This window comes from Lutra lutra, chromosome 12, assembly GCF_902655055.1.
Source record: "Lutra lutra chromosome 12, mLutLut1.2, whole genome shotgun sequence".
Classification (NCBI taxonomy): domain Eukaryota; kingdom Metazoa; phylum Chordata; class Mammalia; order Carnivora; family Mustelidae; genus Lutra; species Lutra lutra.
Window position 1 is genome coordinate 71,788,857 of NC_062289.1, and position 26,370 is coordinate 71,815,226.

Sequence of the window (26,370 nt, forward strand, 5' to 3'; positions counted from 1 at the left end):
TACAAGCCTTTAATACTGTAATCTACAGTTCCACTAAAACCTCAGAATGGAAAGGAGTATCATTCCAAACAAAAAGTGGGTATTTCTCATTGAAGAAAAGGGGAAATGGGAGGCAAAAATCAATGAATGGCCATTACACTAATATTTAAATGATGGGGAGAAGAAAACTATCAACAATGGAGCAATAGCCAGAATGGCAGGAAGAAAATGAGAAGTGTCACAACACCTAAGGGAAAAAGAGTGTGCCAAGATATATAATGGGAGCTGACTGTGCTGCTGGAAGTTTAGATTATGTACTAGATTTAGCAATAAAAAGGTCACTATTGAACTTGACTGTGTTATCAAAATACTGAAGGATTTCAAAGAAAACATGATTTTTTTTCCTTCTACCTACCTACTGTAAACACTGTAAGAGGTCTTAATAGATTAGTATCAGTTGAGAACTGGAGTAGATGAACACTGATACTATGATACACTGATAATAAAAAACTCAGACATTTAAAGAGATATGCTTGAAAAAATTAAGAATCAATTATTGAGTTGAGTTCCTCAAAAAAGGTGCAACCTTGTCAGCTTCACTAATGGGAAGACAGATATATTTATCTAAATGTTCACTAACATGAAGATGGGTATTTTAAATTATTTGACTTACAGTGGTAACTTGCCAAAGTCAAACAATAAGTACTAAATTTAATTTTAAAAATTCTTTATTTTTAAATAAAGTTTAAAAGTAATATGAGTAGTGGAAAATATTCAAATACAGAAATGTATAAAGTTTAAAGTCTCATGGAATCTACACTATTTGAAGAAAGCCATTAGTAGACTTTTCTATACATCATAAAACACGAATTTTTAAGTGAGTTCATACTATATATTTTTCTACCATTTCTCTTAATATATCATGGCCGTTTTTCCATGTTCATACACAATAAATGTATTTTATCAGTTTTAACAGCCATGTAGATTTTCTTATATGGCTGAACCATGTGTTATTTAACCAATCCTTTACCAATAAACATTTAGGTTTTCTAATATATTTTTCTACCATGTACTTCTTAGGCTTCTGTAGTTAACTTAAACATTGTCACTTCCTGTTTCATTTTGTCTTCTCATCTGGAAGACTTCAGTGTGGCCATGACCTCCAGTTTAATAAATACTTGAATATGTCAAGTGTCAATGTTGGTAGACAGTATACTAGTCAGGACTGACTCAATTTTAAGCAATAGAAACCCAACTCAAAGTAACTTAAAGCAAAAAAGGGTATTTATTGGCTCACATAACTGAAAAGTCCATAGGGATATACTAGCTTCAGGCACGGTTGGATCCAGGGGCACAAACATTGTCATCAGGACTCAAGTCTTTCCATCATTTGGCTCTGCACTGGCTTCATTCTCTGGCTCATTTCATATGGTGGGCCCTGCTGGTTTGAGTTTTTCATACTGCAAAGCCAAGCAACCTCAGTAAAGAGAGCTTCTGAGCTTCTCCACAGTTCAGTGAAAGTCCTAGGGCTGAGTATCACTGGACCAACTTGGATCACATGACCATTCCAGAATGAATCTTTATGGTGAAAGAGATGGATGATGCTGATTCATCAGGTCTGAATTACATGTCCACCCATGAAGCTTAAAGTTAGGCCAGACTGTCTGAATCATGTGGACTGAAGATACGGAAAAGTGGTTCCAAGGAACATCACAGTTGTTACAAAGAGATGGAATGGATGCTGGTCAATCAAAAACAACTGATGTCAATATGACCAGATACTGAAAAAGTTTAGTCTCTGTTCACTAAGAGCTGGTATTTGTTACTTTCTTGATAATAAAAGTATTCTGAAAACATCATGAGGAGTTAAGTTTGTCCTGTACTCAGGAAACTTGTAATCCATTTGAATATAATAATTGTGTCCAATAGCATACTTTGGATGATGCAATAGTGTTTCAAAATAAGTAAACTCAGTGGCCTTGAATCTGAGAGCTCAACCATCTTGCTGACATGATGCTGGACAAGCCTCCCACTGGCAAATAGTTCTGTGAGGCTACTGAAGTCAGCGGTAAGTTTTAACTTCAGTGGAAACCTCTTTTTGTGTTCCTTTAGTCCTTTGCCAAGGTGAACTGGTAACATTTCTGTCACCTCTGTATTACTGCAGAAGAGAGAAATGGACAGTGCTTTCAATCTGCTGTAGTCTTTCAGATCTGGTAGAAGGGGTCTCAGTGCTGAAAATGGTGACATATACACAGGTGTAGAGACTTACTCTGCACTTAAAAAAAAAAAAAGGCTGCTGGTCACGTAGTATACAGCATGTCCTTCCAGTTGTGAACATTAAGTCCTGGGGTTGGGGGGCGGTGGTAAGATGCAAGCTGCTTCTATTCAAAACTCCTTGGGTGGAACTGAGTGTAAGACAGACTGGTACCAGTTGGTAGTTTTCTCAGGCACAGCCAGTCTGATTGCAACATGTCAAAAAAGGCATACAAGGGCTGAGTCTAAACAGGCAAATAGGGTACCTTCATCAGGGCTAGCCACACCAACAGCCAGGATGTGATCTGTCAAAATGGGTAGATTGATGTTGAAGCTCTGTAAATTAGTTTTTATCCTGAGCACTCCAGGGTCATTCCTTAGGATTTGCTCTGGATACCATTTTCTGACCTTAAAGGGCCAGCCAGGTATAGCAGCTTTCATTTTTCTGTTTATCTGCCCAAGAACTCTCAGCTCAGTAGAAGGCTATATTCTCAATTCAGACTTGAGGTTCTGTTAAGGAGTCTATGCTACATCTGGGAATGACAAGGTTGGGAGGGCCAGGTTCATGAAGGTTGGCCCTACTCTCTTTGGTAATCAAGTCTCCATCTTCTGAAACTCTGCCCATCTCTTGAGAATCAGCTTATAAACAAGGCCTTAGATTGGTTGGCTGTTGCTGCCAAAAGACTTAGATTGAGATCTGTGGCAGGGAGAGAGCAGTTAAGATCCTAGGTTTGAGTTTCAGGCTTTCTTCATTTTCAACCATCAATTCTGATACACAGCATACATTAGACTCTTGAACAGATGATCATCCTCACCTTAAGCCCCTCATTTTGACTGCGTTTGACAGGATTAAAGGGAATGACTGGCAGTGTAGATCAGTGTCTTTTTCTGTAAGTACAGAAGAGAAAATCGAGCTGACGTTTTGAAGGTAGTAAAAAAATGGAGTTTGTAGATAACTTATGAACAAACAAGTTATATGTACAAGCAAGCTAGTCATTAGATTTTTATTAGTTGAGGGTGCACAGGCCTTGTTTGATGATTTGTAGACAGAATCATGTAATCAGCGTTAGTCTAGAGAATAAGAAAAAAAGATACAAAGAAACCATTCCCAGCATTTAACCAGTGCATTCATTATAGTACAGTTGAGGACAGCTGGCCCTTAAGTAGACTGTGAAGGAAGGGACTGAGATTTTTCTCATGACACAAATTGACGTCTACTTGTTTAACATGATCTGGTCTGGGATTTCATGAATTGAATCCATCCTGCAGAAACAGATTAAGTGTCTTAATGCCTGGGTGTATCTCATAGCAAGGAATGTCAGCCACTCTCAGTGTAGAACAACAGTATGGAGACAGATGAAATTCCATGAAAACATCCACAGAGACAAGACACTGTGGTCTTGTAACATTAGGAAGAAGCTGCAGGAAGCTCTTGAGTGTACTGATTAAATTTTAGCTGCAGGCTGTGTAGATTTTCAAGTCACTCTACATTTCCAACAACAAGGTTGATGATATGCAACTTGAGATGCCCAGCAAGCAAGCTACCATGGCCTGGTCAAAAGGCCTACCTCCAAATATCCCTAACACCTGTAGTGGATGGTACCAGATATCAAAAGACCCATCACAAAAGAATATCTCTCACTGGTTAGAAGAAAACTTTCCAAAGGATCACATTTAAAATCACATACATGAGAGAGGATGTTCAAAAACAATCTCTTGTGGCTCAGGTGTTACATGTAGTTACAGCAGAGTATTCATAATTTTGGAGCAGATATGCTAATGATGGAGGAAATTTTTAAGGTTATTAGCTCATTTATCCCGGAAACAGCAGTTAAACTGAATAATAACCAAGGAGCAGTGTAACTGTCATAGGCTGAGTCATAGTGACTTGTAGTTTTGAGAATAAGATGAATAAGTAGGTACCCTTTTAGGTAATGTTGCCAGAATTTCAGTTCTACTTTCATAGTTAATGGTTATCCCTTGCACACGAAGTAGAGTACCACGGCTGATGATGGGAGGTCCAATGTACAAGTTGGTCTAATATGGCCTCAATGAGGCATCATCAACTTTAGTACCAGCTTCAATACCTGGCGATTCAGGTATCCAAGGAGGATCAAGACTTCAAAGTTACGTGTTTCAAGTACCACTAGAGCATCTGGTGTTTGTTTAAAGCAGCTGGGTAAGGGGGTGTGTCAGTACAGAGTACACATGAATTGCTGACTATATTGAATCCCAGGAATCACTGACTTGAAATCCATCTGGGGGTACAGGGCTGCTAATCTAGGTCCATTTGATACCACTTTCAGCCCACATGACTACTCTGTGGGGGGGGGGGGCAAAGATATGCCCATCTTCTTGCACTTTTCTGATTTTGCCCACAGTAAGTATTCCTAAGAATGTGCAGCATCAACTGAACATGGACTAAGTTGGGTAGAGATACAGATCAGAATGCCATTCAGGTTGCACATGTTGTCTAGGGCAGTGGTTTTCAAACTGTGTTCTGAAGAATTCTAGGTGTTGTAAAGAAGTCTCCTTATGGGTCACCATGGTGGTAAAGGAAGATGCTTGTGGCAGGTTTCAGGCCCCCCACTCCTGCTTCATCTACAGCAGCTTCTCTTTTACTCTGGGCTTCCACACAGTTTTCATCCAAAGGGCTTCATGGTCACTAAGCCTTTGGAAACCAATGATCTAAGAATAAGCTGTTCACAAAATGCTGAAATACAAAAAATAGGTCACAGAAACCAGAAACTGTGAGCAAAGCCTGTGGTAAGCCAAGAAGGAGTCTTTCTAATCATTCTTTCCCTAATATGGACCACATTACAGAATGATGAAGTTAACATTCAAGTTTGCTATAAATTCTGATGGCTCAAATTGGGTTTGTGACTTCAGAGAACAGGCTATTGGCTTTAAGTAACATTAGCACTGGATTTTTGCAGTCAACATACATCTGCAAAATGCATTCCATTTCTTTGCAAATATTATCCCAAGTCCATGGCTAGATGACTTCTCTTCCAGCACTGGTATGATCTCAATTGGCCACAACTCAAATTCTAAGAAAATATTTCCTCTCATCCCTCCTCCCCCTTTTCTCCATCCTTCTCCTCCTCCCTTCCCTTCCCAATCGCCTCACCAGAGATTCAATGCCTTTGAGCTAGATTTACAGCACAATTCTAACAGAGAAGTTTATTGCTAAATGTCATGGAACCCATCCAATTTGGGGTGCAACATTAACTTTTCCCCGTTCCCTTCCCATATGTCCCTATAAATCTTCTAGCAGTTCCTTTAACAAAAAGAGAGAGTTAACGGTCAAGATGTAGGACTCTCAGATGATTAAAGACATGCCAATTCAGTTACTGACAAAGTAAGAAATGCGTGGGGGCGGGGCAGCCTTCAAAGATGCTCTTTACTCCTGGGTCCCCAGGGCAATCAGGAAGCACTGGCTATACGCTTTAAAGCAGTTTCCCCATTCCATTTAAAGGAATGCTGTGACAATAACATTCCGTGTTTGATTAAACTTAGGACACACTGGGCTAAACAGCTCAATGAGGCTCTTTGTTGCAAGTCTTCTCAGAGCCTTTAATACACTACACTGAATCAGGGGAGGGAACATATATTCTACCACAATAAAGACTACGGGAAATCTACGCATATATATTATGAGTATGCATCAAATATACATACACACACATACATGAACAGCACTGCTCTAAAAAAAATGTAGGACTCATATTAAGTACATGTTTGGGGGTAGAGGACTATAGATAAGATCTTGATGTCTAGTAGTTAATAAGACTTAGAAAAAAAAAAAAAAGAGGACAAAACACGAACAGGAATCTCCAGTCAATTAGGCCATTTGGGAATTTAGGAAAACCATGTGAAAAACAGATCTAAAAGTAGCTTCATGTTTCACGTTACAGTCTTATCATCAGATGAAAGTATGCCTTGTTGACTAGAATAATCTACCACTATGAAGAACAGTCCGCTCTTAAACCTTAGGGGTATTGCCATGGAATTCTGGTCTAGATGCAGCCATCACAAGATTACACTTACAACATACCTACTGACTAAGGGCACCAGATCAGGAAGTTGAAAAATTTTCTGGGGTTACCAATCTCCAGTCATCTTAACACTGCAGGTGAAGTAGAGGCTAAGTTAATTCCATGGAGAGAACTGGACTGGGAGTCAGAAGGCCTGACCTCTACCACTCTGTAGTTGTATCACCTTGGATAACCTTTTAAATTTCCATTTCCTTGTTTGCAATTTACTGTGTTATTTTGATAATTGAGATTAATGCATGTAAAAGTGCTTTGAAACTATAAAGTGCTATATAAACATAAGGGATTACCATTATAGGTTCTACCTGGAAGTATCAAGAGGCCTTTTCTGGAATCTGACTGGAGCTTTTTGAGATGCTGTTAGGTAAAGGGTTTCCTTGGTAGAATTTCTTAAATTTGAGTGAAAAGTTCTGGTTCCTGAGTAATCCCAAAGATGCTGTGAGTTCACTGTGCCTTTGTTTTAATCCCAATATCTGCTGGTCAGAATATCTGCCTTCTATTCAGTAGGCTACTATAGACTTGAAGTGGAAAGAATAAGATCCAGTGACCTGGATAGGATCCTAGACACTTCATGAATTTCAATCACTTGAGATAGTGGGGTATGGTCCAATGCCGTTCTTGAAAAGATGTTGTCATTCTTCAGTGTTGGTAACTAAAAAATCCTCTGGTCCAAATTTATTTAGTGTCTCTGAAAGCTTTAACTGAAGAAATGAAATGCACACTCAAGGAACAAACTGGGCCTTTGTTGTGATAAAATAGCTTCAGCTACTTGGCTTAAACAGTTTGACTTCACTATAAAGGGCTGTGCTGAATCTGGGTGGAACAGGACAGGAGTAGAGGTGAAGGCCACATCATGATGGCTAAATGCCTCTTGGATCACACCGGTCCACAGGAATGATGTCTTCTTCAGCAGTAAGGTGAAGGAATCACCGATGGCAAAAATCCAGGTACCAGATCTGTAGGCTGATGGAACAGTACAAGGAAGGTGGTCAGAAGGTCCAGGTGAACACTCAGCAGGAGGCACAGGACTGGAAGGGATAGGAACAAAACAGGTAAGATAACAAATGCATGGAATTACAAACACAGGGACTCTAACACTAGGATGTGTTGTCAGCATATCAGCTGCCTGGTGGGTACTAATTCTCGATAAACCTAGCTGAGAAGCGACAAATTTTACTGGGAGCGACAAATTTTACTGGGAGTAAAAAAGCTTTCTGATTAACAATTAGTAATGATAAGAACAGAGAGTTCTCTGGCAGGGACTGCTTCCTGACTCTTGAGAACAAACTGTCTTAGGGAAGCAGCAAACAGGAATTGCCCTAGATCTCATAATCTGGGGGAGTAATCTGTATTCAGTCTGCTGAGCAGTGCCTGACTGGGGAGAAAGTAGTCCCATTGGTAGCACAAGAAGAACTGAATTTAGGTTTATACACAACACCAGAGGAAATCTTGTCCTTCTTCCTTTTTCAATGCTTTCCTCAAATTATCTTATGATCTTGTACTTTTAAAAGCTGTTTTTAACTTTCATTTTAACAAGATTCAATCTTGTGTGGGAAAGAACAAGGTACATGGAGAGTAAGACCCTGGTATTTGCACCCTTCTGTTAATACCCTATGCAATGTATCAGTTTCTCTTCATGTCTGAGGATTCCCTACATCTTTTAAAATTTAGGAAAAAAGAAAAAAAAAAAACCCAAACAAAATAAAACAAAACAAAAAAAACAAAAAACAAAAACAAACCCACCAGGAAACACAGAAATAAACATGACTCATAACCAATGATCTTTTTCCTAATCACGAGTAATTAGGTTACCACGAAGCGATTAAGCAAATGCTTACTCAGTCTCTTTGGATAGCCCACTCTAAATGACTCCTTTCTATGAAAGGCTTCATCATATGCAGGTAGTACGCGTGGGCAAAAATCCTTAAAACAAAGCCCTTGATTTCAAGGAGCTTGCTATCTGGAAAAAGAGCAAATACTTGCAAATGACTACTTTACAAGGTATGCTACGCAAAGATAGCTAAAAGGTAAACAACATGATATACAACTTAAGTAAGGGAGACTCAGGGAGTAGAGAACATCTGACTGAGGAAATGGCAGTGTTCTGACAGGTGAAGAACCAGAGGAGTACACTCCGAAGTACAGCATGAAAAAGTGCAGAGATGGTTAGTAAAGAATGAGGCGTTTTGGAAAATGGCAAGTACCGTAGTTCACGTTTGATGAAGTGTGGCTAGAGTTTGCACTGAAGGTCTGGCAGACACTCAGGTCTTCAAATTCCCAGTAATGGTGCTGGTGGCAGTGCTTGCTCAGTTGCTGTCTCTTCTCAAAGCAAGGTCAACAGCCCCCATGTTCAAAAACAAAAATATTGAGCTCCAGAGTTCTTGTCATATCCTGACACACTCTTCAGGTCCCAGATGTTGAAAATCTGGCAATCTGGAGCCCACGCTGTGGCTACACAGAAAAGCATCTGCTCCAGCTAGTGCAGAACACGGTAGTGAAACCTTTTCGGCCTCCTATCCTGGATATCTCATGTTTTGTCATAGAATTTCAAGCTTTGAGTTTCAGTTTTTTTTTTCTCCCTTCTCCTGAAAAAAGCATCTTATAAGATCGCCACAGTCTTAAGATTCTTTTGAGGTACATCCAGATAATAACAAAAGAGCTAAAAGACCAACACATTTTTCTCTGAAACAGTCATTTTTCTGGAAGTGAGATCATTTGTCTTTGCCCTTTATGTAAAAGGAATAGTCAATTGATTTTCTCAGACATTTGTATGAAATAGCAAAACAGGTAAACACCTAACCAGACAAAATACACATAAATGTGTTTATGTTCACTTGCTTAGAGCTGTACCACTGGTAAGCACCACTCCACAAAATGAAAATGTTTGAAATCCAACTGTTCAAACATTTCTATAGTGTTTGCTGGACAATGGCCTGGAATTTGATAAAAGCAGCTGACAATTAACAAAGGAGCAATCACTGACATTTTGGCCATCTTAGTAACACACTTGCAAGCAAATAGAACACAAAGCCAGCCAGGAAAAAGCTAAGCATTGAAACACTTCCAAATCTACTGATTTTGAAGTTCAGCAGAAGTCATCACAAAACTCTTCAGAGAATGTTAACCCTCAATTAATAAAGATAAACCCCCAAACATCTTCGGGAATTCCATGCCTGGTTTAGTCTGTTCCAGTGAGCCAGCTTGCTAAAAATCCACCTGCACCATTAATTAGCTGGCCTTGGCAGCACCATTTAAAAATAAGCCTGCTCACTACCAACCGCACAAAAGATATAAAATAGAAGCAAGTAATGGATGGCAACCATGGTTGTGAAAAATGGTCAATGAAAGAGAAAGGTAGGTACCAGTATAAGCAGCAGAACACTAAGAATTGCTGGGCAAAAGATTCAACAGGCTTCTTGATACTAGAAAACACACCCATTTCTGGTTTTAGCTGCTTTATGTGGGGTGCCATTGAACCATACCAACTTGTCAGCCACCCTTCAAGCACCCTATGGTAAAAAGAAAGGACTCAGAATAGAAGCCAAGCAGTGGAGTGTTGTTACCCCAAATATCCATTATGCATAGAAACAGCTCACATATCCCAGGGATTCAAACAGGCTTCAAATCGGTTGTGAAGGGTCCCAAATGACATCTAGGCCTCAGTTTCCTCCCTGTGGCATTAAACAATTGGAGTTCTTAACTCTTCTGGGTCACAGCCCCCTTTGATAACTTGCTGGCGATGGATCCTCATTCCCCCCAAAATGCACACTCCCACTATTTCTGCATACAATTTCGGGGAGTTTGGGGTATCTCCAACTTCAATCCAAGGTTCCCAGGTTCAAAATCCAAGAACTGGGCAATTGCTAACTTTTCTTACAACTCAAAAAAACCCCGTTACAAACAATAATCATCCCTTACGTACACCGACGCTTTATACTTTACAAAGCGCTTTCAACCCCACAAACATTGATAGGCAGAGGAGGAAACTGAGGCGCCGACAAATTACAGAGTGATTTGCCTAAGGTCACTCGGCCAGCTGATGGCTAGGCCCGGAAGCAAACCCAGCTCTTCCGACTCCGGGGCTTGTCTCCCCACCCCGGAGCTGCCGCCAGAGCTCTCGCCCCTCACTAAGGGGGCATAAGGAGGAAAAGGCAAAGTAGAAAGCCCACCACCAACCATCCCCCGGCGCCCTCTTGCCCCCCCAACTGGGTCCTTGCAGGCCCCGAAGGGTGGCGCCAGGCCTCCAGGCCAGCCCCGGCCACCCCCGCCTCCCCGGCCGCGCCAAATCCCGCCGCCGCCGCCGCCTCCCCGGGAGCGGGGCGGAGCAGCTGCCCGCCGCCGCCGACCACCCGGACGACTCCTCGACGAATCGCAAACGCATAGGCCGCCGCCCGAGTTCTGCGTACGAGAAGAAAGACGCGGCGCGAGCGCCAACGGCCACCGGGCGCGCGCCGCGGCGGCCGGGCCTGCGCCCCAAGAGCTGGATGCCAGAGCAGGAGAAAGAGCCGCCAACCGATCGCTCGATCGACCGCGCGCCCGCTCCTTCGCCCTACCAGACCCGGGAGGGGGGGAGGGCGCGCCAGGGCTTCTTCAAGTTAGGGGCCTGACTCCCCGGCGACGAGACAAGATGGCTCCTCCGGTCCGCGCCGCAGCTACCGTCCCGGCTGCGTCGCTCGGCCCGCCCCCGGTACTGTTTCTTTAAATGGCGGAGAGGGTCATGAAAGCAGGAAGAGAGGCGCGCGCCCTCACGTGACAGGGGCGGGACCGGCTAGCAAGATCCGGTCACGTGGAGGCCCGCTGCCCGCCAATCAGGAGGCGTCGCATCAGGGCGGGGGCGGGAGGAGCTGCGGCTCTGTGATTGGCCGAATGCGCCGCGGAGGCCTCGGGGGCTTGGGGCGTCGGGGAGTGCGCGAGGCGGACCGGGTTGTGTGCACTATCGGAGACAAAGCGGTGGCTGAGGTGGCTGTAGCGGCTGCGGCAGCGGCGGCAGAGCAGCCCTAAACGCCGAATTCCGTGGTGCTGAGTCCTGTCATCCTTTCATCCAGCGCGGCGCGTGGGCGGCTGGTCTCGCGGCGGCGGCGGCAGCGGCGGAGGCGGAGGCAGCACATGGTTCCAAGAGCGCGCTGCGGTTGTTGGGTTCCAATTCTGTGGGGAGGGACAAAGGCAGCTTTGAGCACCGGGCAACGCCTTGTCGGGTTGTGCGCTCTCCACACAGCCCTCGACCCGAGCCTTGAAAGCTGGGACTAACTCTTCTCCGTGAGGAGGAGGCGGCCTCGGAAGCGAGGCCCTGGTGGGCAGGAGAGACGGAGGCCTCTGTCTGAGGGAAGTGGGGGGAGGGGCGTTGCCCTCATCAGGTGATTTGGGCGGGTCAGTTCTGAGGCATTTTTTGTGGGTCAGTGTGAGGTAATTTGACCCATTACACTGAGGAGATTGGGACTGGAGCAGAAGCTAGGTTGGGTCTGGGCTTTGGAAAAAGGAATCGTCATCATCGCTTAGGAGACCTTTCAGTTGGGAGGTGGTGAAGCCGGAATTAACGCCATATGCACTCCATCGACTTCATGGCCGCCAGCCTGGGGCCTATTTAAGAACCCTGGGATCGTTGGTAGTGAAGAAATGGGTGACTGCTCAGTTTTATGACAGAAGCTGGTGAATTTCCGGATTGGTAAATTTTCTGATCGGAAATTTAGAGGAACAATAACAAAAAAAGCTTGAAGAACGTGAAGATGGAGCAGTAATAAAACCTCCCAACTCCAGTACATCTACTCCAAGACCACATTCAACTCCTTGAACTATCGCAACTTAATGCTAAGGCTCTTTAAAACTACAGATTTATAAGGTTTTTTTTTTTTTCCAGAATATTGCATCACAATTGTGAAGATAAAAACTTAAAGGAGAAATCAGTTGTAGTTTTAGACATCTCTTTGAATATATTTTGGATAGATACTAGGTAACCTTGTTTAACAGTAAGGAGCACAGACTTACCAAACCTTTACTGGAAGGAATCCTGGAAAATCTATTCCATTGTAAGTTTATATTTCCCAGTTAGTGGGTGAAGGACTGGAGATCTTACTGCACTCATGGCTTTCACAAATTACAGCAGTCTGAATCGAGCTCAGCTAACCTTTGAATATCTGCATACAAATTCGTAAGTATCTTTTAGGTGCCACTGAGGTCACTGCTAACACATTCCTTGATAATACGAAAATCCTTTTCCCAGAAAACTCTGCTTTTTTACTTTTGGGGATGTATCACTGGAGGAGTCTGGAGCTCTGTATTGAAGAACTGAGATCAGTGAAATATTTGTTGCTAATCCAGAAGAATATGATCTTCATTTGTTGGATCAAAATATATTTGATCAAATGCAAGTTTTAGTGTTTGAAGTCCATACATTGAGTTGTTTCATTCTGTGATAGAAATCCAACGAGTACTCTTCTTTGGATCGCCAGAAGTTGGACTATTCTAGAATCAACTGTTTCTCTTTAGTGACACCAGCCAAAACAGTTAGGTTATAATAAGTCTGTTTTTTCCCTAACAAGGGGAAAAAAAAAAAAAAAGGAATGAAGACCTTTAAATGACAACTTGTGAGAAGAAATTATTAGTTTCTCTTTTCAGCAAACAGTTGGCTTTATCTTCTTGGGAAATTCGTACCTACATCCCATATAGATTTTATATGCTAAGCAGGAAATGGCAACTTGTTTAAGCTCAAAATTTAAATAGCCTTTCCCCAGAATGTGTGCAAATCACAGAACACATGTGTTTATGGTTGAGTTCATGAAGAGATTATCGTTACCCCATGTTGACCAGGAATGTTTTAGGATTAATTCTTATGCCCACTCTCTTGGAAGTAATTCAGTGGGATCATAACCACATAGTGTTTTAACACATTCGTTTGTCACTTGAGTTGAAGGTAAGTATTCTACCGTTTTAGTACCTGGAGAAGTGATAAGCTACATAGATGGCCCAGAGATCTGAAGAGCCACCTCAAGGGCTGAGGATACAGACTTCAGTCATTTAGTAATAGTGAAATGACTTTAAGCCTTTTATGGGAAAGGACAATATGTTGTGATGAGAGTCTATAATTTTTTGTTTGCTTTTTCCAATCGAGGAAATAAAATTTTTCTGAGTAGTGAAGTGAATTGCCAAATGGTGATAGCCTGGTTTTTTTGTTTGTTTAGGAAGCTTATTATTGAACTACAACGTTTTAGAGTAGCTACTGTAGGTGCCATTTAAGTGAAGTCTCATGCTATGGATGATGAATCTGAAACCCAGTTAGATAAGGTTGTAGATCAGGCTTGTGTAGCTAGTTGATAACAGTATTGGGTAAAATCTTCAGTATCCTTTTTTATATTTGAACTGCCATGTTTAAGAGCAAACATTTGGAGATCGCTTAGATGATTGTGTTTGATAAATGGTTACTTCAGTTCCGAATTGTGGAATGAGAGGCCAAATTTGGAATGACGGAATATATGATAACCTTGGAAGACCATGAGCAGGAGTTGTGAAATTGGGTGGGTTCTATATTCCCCCAAAGACTTTAATAATAAAATAATAGTTACAACAATTAATTGCTTCTTGCCACCTTAAACGTGTATAATCTTTATAGTAACCTTGGAGTAAGGAGTATTCCTATTTTATGTTTGAAGAAACAGGCTGAGATTGAGTTAACATGCCAAAAGTTACACATCTGCTAAGTGGCACATTTCACGCCTCAAGATTTAAGGCAATAAAACTTATTTGGCTATAAGGATTTGTGTCTTTAACCATTAGGCAGTACTATAACTAGTCAGATTTACCTTTAAGGGCTTGCCTTCCTTCTAAAGCAAAGGGTTTCCTTCTTGTTTGGAAAGCCTATTAAATTTATCTCAGAAGTCTTTGAGATTCTGGAATATTCTTTTGCTGTCTTATTAATAGGTGAACAGAACTGAGGTAAAGAACTGAGCTCTAGTTAAGTCACTTGTTTAAAGTGAAATTGGAGAATTTTCTGTGAATTTGACTTACCATACTGAATTGGAACCACCTGCTTGCATGACCATTTGAGGGTTGGATGTACCATTTTGGAAGCTTTAGATTTTCTAATCTGGATCAGACCTTTGAAGTTGTCTACTTTTGAATGTGTCCCATCCTGTCAGAAGAAACTACGATCCCTAGAATACTATGATAAGTTGGTTTATAGCCAATTTCAAGATTATTTATTGTGGTGGCATGACTGGAAGTTCATTTCTAAAGGAAACAAGTTTTTAAATTTTCATAAGATGTGACTTGTTACTCTTAGCGATGGTGGGTGGATCTTCTCTATGTTAAGTGATGCATACCTTTAGAAATGGGAAGATTTGTGTCATAGTACCGTCTCCTTTGTTCTAATTTTTAAAAACATAAGACTATAATAGGATGTCTGACATCTACGATATTGCTATATTGTGAATTATGAAAGGTATGGCCCTTTGCTTACCGTCCATGTAATTTGGACTTGTAGGCTGAACCCAGCTAGGCTAGAGGAATAGAAATCAATGTGGTACAATGCAGGGAGCATGCATGGGCTTGGGAGCCAGCCAAGCTTAGATTTGCCTGCTTCCACGCTGAGTCTTTGGGCAGGTTGATCCTTAGTTTTTTCATCTATAAAAGGGGGCTAATCTGATCCTTAGTTTCTTCATCTATAAAAGGGGGGTAATCTGGCAGTTTGAGGATTATGTGTTATGTTTATAAAGTACTTAGCTCATGCATGGTACACGATAAACATTGAATAGATGGTGATTATTGTTTATTGTTTATTCAATGTATAATAATTTATATAAACCATAAGTCCATCAGTGTAATAGCTTGCTCTTTGGTGGTAGTCATTAGGCAGATACATTCTTAGTAAATTCTGGAGCATTTGTTGGAGATAGTAAATGTCTGTCTTGAGAGGGTTTTGTTTTGTTTTGTTTTTTTGTATGATGTTTAGGGTAATTGTTGGTTATTTTGGTTACATTAGCATTAAGATTTAAAGCAGGCCTGGGAAATTCTCATGATAACATGAAAGTTTAGGCTACTTTTTTTTAAAATACAGGGTGTTGCTAGTGTGAAATGGTAAGTTATGGTTTTTAAATAAAAGCAGTTTTATGCTGTTAGCTACTATTTAGTGGTAGGTTTTGTGACTACTAGTAAAAACTTCGTGAGCAATCTAGGTGCTAGATTCCAGATATAGTGGTAGTAGTGATGTTCCTTTTTAATAAGGTGCGTATCTTACATCACTGCAGTACTGCTAAGTGGTCTGATAGAAAGAATGCTTAAGATTCCTGCTCTCTGTGTCTCTTCCTATTGGCACATTTAATAAATTATCTTGGCAATATGATAGTTGTGGTTTGATTTATCCGTGTATATAGTGAATATAGAGGAAACTGTCACCTCTAGAGACTTCATATTTTTTGGGATTTAGTTGAAATGTAGGTTTACACTCTAAATATATTAAAGCCGTTTTAATGTAAAATGGTTGCTCTAGTTTCTCAGCTTTATTTTCTAGCAATTAAGGCAATTAACTGTTGTCAACATCTCCAAGAACACAGCAGAAGCTATCACTGTATATGGACTTGTGGATAACCTGTTGGTTTAAATTCAGGTTGAATATAAATAGGGACACTATTTTCCTTACGTAATGAGTAGATTTACCCATAAATTTGTCACTGGAAATGCTGAGCTGCAAAACTATTTTGATCATGGCACAAATGGTATAAAAGTCAATGGAAAGTGAGAGTTTGCTAGAAATCCTTGTCTTTTTCCAGATGGTTGACCTTTCTTGGATAACATGCAAAGAATCTTTACATCTCTGAAAATAATTTTCTTTGATATTTATTCAAATACGTGTTTCAAATGCTAGCAAGCAATGAATGTATCTCTCTGAATATTATTTGAAAAAAAGGGGGAGAAATTATGTCGGTATGTTTTTGGTTCTTAAGATTTTAAGAAATGTTTAGAACTCTGATGTTAGAGTTAGTAGGACCCATCAATCAGTTGAAGGTCCAGAGAAGGTAATGGGTGTTGCCTCTGACCTTCCCAACAGTTGTCACAAAGACCCCTTTTATGATATGTCAGTACATATCACAAAAGTATCCCTTAGCTACATTTTATTATTTTTTAAAGATATTATTTTTATTTATTTGACAGAGAATTCACAAGTAGGCAGAGAGGCAGGCAGAGAGAGGGAGGGAAGCAGGCTCCCTGCTGAGCAGACAGCCCTATGCAGGGCTGATCCCAGGACCCTGAGCCGAAGGCAGAGGCTTAACCCACTGAGCCACCCAGGTGCCCCCCCTTAGCCACATTTTAGCGATAACTGTTAGGGATCTGAAATATGTATGTGTGGAACAGCATTGACACTCTGTGGAACAGCAAAGGCCATTTGGAATGTTTTCTTTACATTCTGAATTTACAAGGCACATTTCTAAACATTGTATAAAAAGCAGTAAAAACTTAGCCAGAGATACTTTGTGCTTGCTGTTTTGAGATCTTACTGAATTCTAAATGTCTCTCATTTTTATTTGAAGCAGTCAGAAATAATGTATGACTGAGAAGCAGTTGCCTTCATTTTTTATTTCTTTGATCTGATGGCGGACGGTATCAGAATTAGTTTTGGAGATTATTTATATTCACTGTTTTCACTACCAAGGACAGTACTTCATTCTTAAACATATTTATTCCAAAGATTCCTGAATACAAGTTGTAGTCCCATTCTTATTATGGTTGTATTCTTTTTGTTGTTGTTATAGGAGCTAAATTTCTGAATTTCCTTGATTATAGTTAAAGTACACGTTTTCACAATGAGAAATTTACAGTAGAATTTATATCTGTATCTAGCTATCCTTAAAATTAAAAACATTCAGAGTTTAGAAAACTAACTTAAACTCTAAGTTTCTAAGCCATTTCTAAGACAGGAAAATGGTTTAAAGCTTGAGAACAAATGTTAGATATTTGCTTTTATATTACCTTTACAAATCACCTTAATTTTCTGACATTTCTCCCTATTTCTTTAATAATCTACAGAATACTTCATTTCTTCCATTGGTAATTTGAAGATTTTAAGATTACAGAGGCTTAAATTTTTTAATTAAAGATATTTTTTTATGCAGGTTTTTCTCTTAGAAATTATTTTTCTTTTCTTGTAAAATAGTTAAGGATTGGATTTGGTCAGAAGAATTTGAGCTCTGTTTTCTAGGTGAATTGGAGATAAGTTTCTAATTTTTGCTAAGACATATTTGTTGGTGCCACCTTTGGATTAACAGCAGATATATTCACTGATCTCATGGGAGAAAGTTCTTCCTAAAATTCCAAGAACTGCTTTTTTTTTTTTTTTTTGAACTAGTAGTTTTTAATTCAAATTTTGCTATTATAAAAATTTGTAGGTTAACTTGAGGAGGGGAAACTAGGGTTCTTGGACATTTCAGTTTTGGGTGTTTGTTTTATAAGCAAATATTTTACAATTTGTTTTTTGTTTTACATGCTGTAGTAAATGATCAGAGATCCTAGATACTGGTTATTTAATTTTGGTATATTTCATGCTAAATTATCAGAAATTTTCACTTTGTCTGTTGGCTGAAATGGTATAAAAAAGTCAGCGGGAATAATTTATTTTTGAAAAAATGATGATGGTAATGTATTATTTAGGTTAATGATTTTAATTTTTACCAAAAGTCAGGTTTCTAGGTGGACACATCCTAACTTTTATATTGAAAGAGGACTATTCTAGGAAACAGCACAAAATAAGGAGAATGTAAATGGAGAAAAAATTTAAGGATTCATCTTATGCATAAATACCATATTTATTGAGTTCTGAATAACATGGTAATTGTGTATTTACCTAACCCAACTTTGAGCAGCCTCCTGGAAGCTTCCTGTTATCATCTTTAATTGTGTATTTACCTAACCCAACTTTGAGCAGCCTCCTGTTACCTTCTTTTTTTTTTTTTTTTTTTAATTTTTTATAAACATATAATGTATTTTTAGCCCCAGGGGTACAGGTCTGTGAATCGCCAGGTTTACACATTTCACAGCACTCACCATAGCACACACCCTCCCCAGTGTCCATAACCCCACCACCCTCTCCCCCCCCTTCCTCCCAGCAACCCTCAGTTTGTTTTGTGAGATTAAGAGTCTGATGGTTTGTCTCCCTCCTGATCCCATCTTGTTCCATTTATTCTTTTCCTACCCCCCAAACCCCCCATGTTGCAGCTCCACTTCAGAGAGGTTATCTTCTTAAAAGGGCTATCAGGGACCCTAGGAAGAACACACCAAGCTGTCCTTACAAGAGGAATTGTGCAAGGTCTTCGATTCCTTTCTTTAACGTGGTGAGGGTTGCTCTTAGCTAGAGTTGAAATGTCAGGAACTAGATTATTCTCCCCTTTCTCCTCACTTTCATTTGGAATATTTTGTTTACAAATTGCACAGAAGCAAATGGGTTTTCTTCTTTCACCAATGGATAACATGCAAGTATTAGTAAAGCAAAATGTTAGCAAGGTGTCCATTGAGCATGCTTAGAGATATGCAGAAACTGATAGCTGGTTAAGGCAATGAAAAATAAAACACTGACATTTTTCTAGGCACAATATGAGTGGTGCAAAAAACTGCCTTTAAATCAATAGTATGTATAGGAATCTTAACGCTTCATAGTTGGTTTCTTAACAGAATAAACATGAGTAGATAACAGAACCTGATTAACATTTGAAGGGGTTTAGCAGGCTCTTAAAAGGCTCTAATTTGGGGGAAGTTTAAATTTCAGTAGTATAAATTGATAGCATGAATGGGAATTTTAGATTTTTTTCCCTAAAAACTAATATTTTATTACCTTGACTTATTAGGTCTCATAGTTCAATTATGTAATTCTTTTGCTGATTCTTAGTATTTATCATTTCAGAACTACTCATGAATTCTTGTTTGGTGCTCTTGCTGAACTGGTTGATAATGCAAGGTATGTAGTCTTTAGGCATACAGTCTGTGCTTGAAAACTTCTTGGGTCATTTTGACCTTTGCTTCTGAAGATGTGGGAGGAAGACAATTCTGTAAGCAGCTGTAATTCACTCCTAAGGGGTCTCTTACCCCAGAAGTATTTTTAATAGCACGTTAGTTGATACTTCTAGTTTACTTGGTTGATTTTAATTCATCCATTGCTTTTCCTAAAAATAATGATCTTATGACATCCGAAGTTATCTTCCTTTGTGTATTAGAGCACAATAATTGTAGCGAAATGCAGGGAATTAAGATAGAAACCTAGGAATCAAGTTAATGGGACATATAAGATCTGATTTAATTTGTGCTCTCAGAACAGTACACCACCTAAAGTCCTTAAAATTATATCAGAGTTAGGTATGTTCTCAAAATGTGTATTTTAATGTCAGATGACTTCCAAGTGATCGAAGTTTCTTGTTAGCTGTGCTTGGAAGAAATTCTTTAGCACTGTGTTACACTGAGTTCTTAGTGATGGAAGTCTATAAATGTTACTACACAGGACTGGAAAGAAGTTTGGGTTGGCTCAAAGATAAATTACAACATCCAAATCAAGATTCTGTTCATTACGAAAATATTATCTCAGAGTTGTTTCTGAATGCAAACATAAAATTCAGACACATTGCTTGTTGACCAAGTGTTGATGACTAATAAAGGAAGAGGGTAAGAGTTGAGAGAGTTTTTTTTTTGTTTTTTTTTTGTTTTTTTGGTAGAAGTGCTTTCTAAATGGATCCGCAGTTATAATGAGCTTGCCTATAATTTTTGTCTGTATATCTATACTATAATCCTGTACCATTATTATTTTCATTGTTATTCACTGGGATTGTTATATGGAAGTGTGCTTGTTAACAGGTTGTTTAATCAGAAAACTCCTGTTTTCTTTCAATCCTGGTTGACTCATAATTTTTGTATTCAATTTAAAAATGGTGTAGCTTAATGGAACTATATTTGAACTTGCCACTTGTTAGCTTAGTGAGACCATGGTGTGCTGTGGTAGACTGCCTTTTTGTATATCATATGGTGAACTGGAGATGCCTGGGAGTATGTGTTTCCTGGTCATGCACACATGTTGCCCATCTATCTTATATTTGAAACTGTTTTTATGTGTTTGGGAATAAGTACATGTAGAACTGTATGGATTTGAGTGGATTTTTTACATTTAAAACTTAGAATTCTCTGTGCCTCATTCTCCTTGCCTGCAGTTGGCAGAATTGGACTAGATTAGTTTCAAGCCTTTATTTATGACTGAACTTGTATTTCAGCTGATGGTTGGTCTAATGAAGTGCCCTAACTTCCTTTCATAAGATTATAGGCTTGTCAATTAGACTGCTGACTGTAATGTATATACTATGAGACCTGATTTTTCATAGGCTTTGTGGAAGATGATGTTTTTCTTTCTCCTCAGTATCTTGTACATAAGAAAAATGGACAAGTTACATTTTTTATGATGGCTATCAAATTAGTGAGATAAACATAGTTGTGAGTCATTTTTTAGTGTGTAAAGGCAAATGTTCTTTCATCCTCTAGATATTTTTACTGCGAAATCTGTATTTAAAAGATGTATACAGGCCCTATGTGTCATGTGGTTATTTTAAATAATTTAGAGTTTCAGAACTGTTTCACAGACATAAGGGAAGTAGTGTTGCCAAGTGTGAAAGTGTACTTTAATGGATACAGAATTTCTGTGTGACTTCCTAAAAGTAGACTCAAAATATTATGCGTTCCACTTAAAATACTATGTATTTTGATGGTTGATATTTCATATTTTCATTTTCATATATTCATTTCTTTTAATTTTGCAGAGATGCTGATGCCACCAGAATAGATATTTATGCAGGTAAGTTGTACATCAGTCCTTTCTTCAGATGTTCAGTTCCTTTGAATGCATTTATTGCTGTGCCTAAGAAGAAATGTCTGAGAGCCTGGGGAGATGGCACAGTTACTCCAGGTCATAGGGTAGAAATAGGGCAGCTCTAGTCAGGCATGTGATAGAAACCAAGAATATTGGTGTAAGGAAACTAACATGTGGTTCCCAGATCTATAGATCTATCTATTTATTAAATATTTTATTTAATAGAGCGCGAGAGGGAGCACGAATAGGGAGGAGAGGGAGAAGCAGGCTCTCCGCTGCGCAGGCAGCCTGACTCCATGCTTCATCCGACCCTGGGATCATGACCTGAGCTGAAGACAGATTCTTAACCTACTGAGCCACCCAGGCACCCCTATAGATCTATTTAGATAGCCACTGAGAGATTTATGGGATGATGGAGTAGAGTAGTAGGGAGTGAAGTAACCAAGTACTGGTGATTTTACTGGTTTGGATTACTGATTGGTTGATTTTACTGGTACCTGGAGTCAAAAAGAGATTTGTTGGAGGCCAGTTTCTCTCTCTGCAACCTCAGTGAGGACTTGGAGAGTTGCTGGTGTCAGTTGCATAAAACAGTGGATCAAGTGGGTTGGCAGTGGGGTTTGCTGAGGAGATGTTCTCAGGCAGAGGTGTCAGGTAGGAAGGAGACCTGCTTTGCTTGGAATTTAAAGTTTTTTTTGTTTTTTGTAAAGATTTCATTTATTTGAGAGAGAGTGACAGAGAGTGAGTGCATGAGTGGGGTGGCGGGGAGAGGCAGAGAGAGAGAGAGAGAGAGGGACAAGCAGACTCTCCATTGGGCAGGGAGCCTGACGCAGGGCTTGATTTCAAGACCCTGAGATCATGATGTGAGCCAGAGTCAGATGCTCAGCCAACTGAGTGTACCAGGCACCCTGGAATTTAAAGATATTAATGGTGTTTCCTGTTCTGCTTATTTAATTGGCTCTGTTGTAAATTCTTAGTCATTATCATTGGCTTTTTAAAATTTTAAATCATTGTTTTTAGTTTGCTCTCTGCCTGTTCATTGTTTGTACCAGCATGTTTTTGATCATTTGAATTGCTAGAAATTTGGAAGCAAAATAGAGGAAGATGGCTTTTAAATCCTATTTGGCTAGCATAATGTATAGGTCTCTGACAAACTTTTCTAAAGTCTTAAATAACACTGAGAAAAGTGAAGTGTTTTTGTGGGAATATACAGTTGTCAAATAACCCATCTTTGTGGACTCACTCATGAGTGGGAACAAGCAAACAACTAAGAGACAATTTTCAGAACCTCCAGTGTTACATAATTTTATGAAGAATCTTGGGGCACCTGGGTGGCTCAGTGGGTTGAGCCGCTGCCTTCGGCTCGGGTCATGATCTTGGGGTCCTGGGATCGAGCCCCGCATCGGGCTCTCTGCTCAGCAGGGAGCCTGCTTCCTCCTCTCTCTCTGCCTGCCTCTCTGCCTGCTTGTGATCTCTCTCTGTCAAGTAAATAAATAAAATCTTTAAAAGAAAAAAAAAGAATCTTCCCAGATACGATGAATTTCTTGTGCCTGATATACTCGGGAGCAAAGAAGATAATTCAGTACAGCTAAAAATTAGCTATATTGCTTATTCTGAAAGCCTTTTGCTCAAAAGGCTATGCCAAAGTGGTGAAAATAAGACTTGTAGAAAGGAACAGGAACAGGAAAGAAAGGAACAAAGTAAATATCAGGTCTTAGGGATACATCCAGAGGCACAGCACAAGAGTGTTAAAGATGGTTACTTAAACCCTAAGGCCAAATGGAGGCACCATTCCCAAGTCACAGTGTGTATCTTACATCTCAAGTGTACTTTAATGAGGAGCAATTATAGTTACCTCTTAAAGAAATGTTTTAATCCTTGTATAGATGGTAAAGCAGAGAATGAGACTCTACTCCCAAGTGACGTCAAAAGGACAAATCATAGCTGAGTTTACTTGAAAGAAGTGTTTTAAATACAGACCACCCCTGCCCCCTCCTCCCACCTTTGGTGGGTGAATTTCACTAAGAAAATTTAATCCTTCATGCTCAGAATACAACAGAACCATTGGATTTCAATTTAAATGAAAAAGACCCACTGTACATTTATTCTGTGCTCAGTGTTCTTACTCCTGTTGTGCTTAGGGAAGAGTCCAGAGAGGATGTGATGGGGTCTTTTCTAAGTTCTCATTAGAGAATTTAAGTCTTTAATTGGAGAGACATTTAGCACTCTGCAGGTGATTAGAGAACAATAACTTGATCTTGTGGGAACTGTCAAAGCAGTTAAGGATTAAATGATAGAAGTACTAAGCACTACAGCATTTTAGAAAAAGACTTGATTTACTCCAGATACCTCCAGATTAGGAATCCTGGCTGAGATGTCCTTAACTTCACACTTTTCTTTTCTTTTTTTTTTTTTTTTTAAAGATTTTATTTATTTATTTGACAGAGAGAGATCACAAGTAGACGGAGAGGCAGGCAGAGAGAGAGAGAGAGGGAAGCAGGCTTCCTGCTGAGCAGAGAGCCCGATGTGGGACTCGATCCCAGGACCCTGAGATCATGACCTGAGCCGAAGGCAGCGGCTTAACCCACTGAGCCACCCAGGCGCCCCAACTTCACACTTTTCTACCTCAGAGACTTACTAACACATTCAACAGGAGGAATAAAAGCAACTTTAAATTTTACAAGTACAATGATAGAATTAGTAATACCCTAGTACTGTAAAGTTCTTATTGTCAGGGCACAGGGGAAAGTATTTTCCTGTCTCCCATTTGAGACTAGATTGATAACTGAACTTGGAAATCCCCTTAAACATCAGATTTAGTTTGACTTCATTAAAAAGTCATGTTTTAAAAGAAGGGTGACAAAGGAACCAGACTGTTAAAGTGCAGAGGTGTTCATTTACCCAAAGCATTCCTGTTCCTGTTAGACGGGGCCAGACAATAATGTGCCTATCAGAAGTAGACTTGGTATTTTTACTGACTACTTGACTTCCTTGGATCGGCAATGCCATTCCTCAAAGATCCCCTTTGTGATGCTAGTAAGTGGAAAATTAGAGCACATGTAACTGAAGTGAACACTACTCAGATTGCAAAAGAACAATGAAGAGCTTGGATTTCATTTTATTAACAACTTCTGTTAAGGACAATATTTTCTCATCTCTGACCTTTGACTTACAAGTTCCATTTTACATTTTTTCTGCTTCTTTCTGTCTCCTCTCCAGTGGGAGTTAGATGATTGGATGTCAGGCTAACTTGGAAAGCCAGACTTGGCCATCCTGGGGAGAGTTTAGATGTGCATCCTTCCAAACTCATTCTGATAATCTTATTTAGCTGCTACCAGGATCTGAAGTACAACTGTAAAGAGGGCAGTTCCACGACATTTGATTGGAGTGGGAGCATAAAATCTGCAGCTCTAGATTCTTTCAACTCTCCTCTCTCTAGAACTTCCTTCATCAAAATCCTTTGCTTGGAGGCTTCAGATAACAGTTGACTGACAGAAGTGAATATCAGGTGTTAGGAATACATCTCTAACTGGTGGGATGTCTGGGGAGATAGTTTTGAGTAGGGAAACCTTCTGGTCCTTGATACTCTAGCTTAGTGCTTCTCACAGAGTGGTCCACTGATGGATAGCATCACCAGCCCCTGGGAGCATTTTAAAATGCAAATTCTCAGATGCCTTCTCAGACCCACACAGACTTTCTGGGGTAGAGCCCAGAATCTGTATTTTTAACAAGCTCTTCAGTTGATTCTTATGCACACTTCATTTTGCTCTAGCTTACTCTTAATCTCCTGCTTAAACCCTTCTGCTTAATTGATTTGCTACAGACAGTAGCATCTGTTGGACTGTAAGCTCAATGAAGGCAGTGATCATATCTGCATTATTTACTACTGTCTTCATCACAGAGCCAGGAACAGAGAAGTGCTCAGTAAATTAAACAGGTGATCAGGATAAGCCAGGTGTTGATGCGACATTGCCTATTTACAAAGTTGAAGAAGTGACTGCTGTGTCAGCTAGTCTCTTGGCCTTGAGGCAATCTTGCAGAGGATCATGTGGTCTTGGGTACTACTAGCTGCTTACAGACTGTTGATCACTATGTGGCCAGGAGATTCTCCATTGGTGGATCTCTTAACCTTGTAAATCATCTGAAATATCTTTAAATGAAATCCTTGAACAAGAAAGGGATCTCAGACCCACTGTCAAGTGATGATTACGTGCCTAACAAACACAAGGGCCTAGAAGTAATTTCCTATATAGTTTTCAAGGAGTGCCACTTGGCTTTAACCATTCTGGATTCCAAAGCAGAATCTTCATGTGTGTTATATGGCTGAAGTGTACAACAAATGGCTCTTGGCTAGATTTAGAACACTTCTTTTACCATATTCTGTATCTGACCTAGTTTGAGTTTTCATGTTATACTTCGCTTCCTCCAGAAGGAAACGTTGGAAGCCTCTTTGCACTTTTCTTGCACTTGCTCATGCTTACTAGATCTCACTTGGATTCTCCACGCTGATAAGAGGCACTGCCATAAGGAGAAATGTTCTTATCTACCCGTAGTACTTACAGGAAGGTCCTTGCTCTTGAACTTTCAAGAAGCATTTGTCATTAATGTTTCAGCAAAGTCAGCTTCCTGAACACGTTGTGATACTTGAAAATCTGTGGTTTATAATACTTTTGAATAGCATTTTAAATTACACTAGTCCATTTAACAGAAGGTGGTCATGACTCACTGAATCTTTAGGACAAAGAGTGTTTTAAACTGGGATTCCTCAGCTTAAAGTTGGTGAACCACAGCTTACAGAGACAAAAAAGTACTCAGGAACTAGGTTCTAAAGCAGCCTTGGGTTTGTCCCTGTATTACTTTACGTATACCTCCTGCCTTTTAGTAGAAGTGCTCTCCTGATTCCAAGGCCTGTGCTGTTCCTCCTTTGTCAAATTATCTTCATCATTGGTCATAGGCACCTTGAAAACTCCAGTATCACCCCCTTCCCAATTTGGGAATCTCTTCTTTAGTGTTTGTGACATGTTTAGACCCAGATTACTTTGAGTAACCACCTGCTGCTGCAGAAGACAGTTACTGAAAGAAGAGGTTCTTGCACCCACTGAAATGGCAGCCAGTTTGTTCCCCTCCTGTCAACCAGGAAGCCCTGCTGTGGCTGCGCTTTCAAAGGACATTAATCCTCTTGTCAAAAGACTATTCCTCCTTCCAGTCAAGCAAGTCCAACTGGGACCAGGCAGCTCTCACTGCATCTTGTGCCATCTCATTTCT

General features: G+C 40.0%; 2 protein-coding genes across 6 annotated transcripts in view; one reads left to right on the forward strand and one right to left on the reverse strand.

Annotated features, from left to right (window-relative positions):
* Nucleotides 1-1,241: 1,241 nt before the first annotated feature.
* TUG1 (taurine up-regulated 1) lies at nt 1,242-10,882 on the reverse strand (the record flags this gene model as incomplete). Its single annotated transcript, XM_047697775.1, has 2 exons — nt 1,242-7,315; nt 8,492-10,882. A coding segment is annotated over one exon (468 nt), but the record flags the coding sequence as incomplete, so codon positions are not given.
* The window catches only part of MORC2 (MORC family CW-type zinc finger 2), a 61,751-nt gene continuing 46,210 nt past the window's right edge, over nt 10,830-26,370 (forward strand). For all 5 annotated transcript variants that reach the window (XM_047697768.1, XM_047697763.1, XM_047697764.1 and 2 more), the window contains exons 1-3: nt 10,830-12,432; nt 19,168-19,221; nt 21,059-21,093. In XM_047697768.1, coding sequence (XP_047553724.1) covers nt 12,365-12,432; nt 19,168-19,221; nt 21,059-21,093 — 157 coding nt within the window. In that variant the 5' untranslated portion in view covers nt 10,830-12,364. The remainder of the gene's footprint in view (nt 12,433-19,167; nt 19,222-21,058; nt 21,094-26,370) is intronic.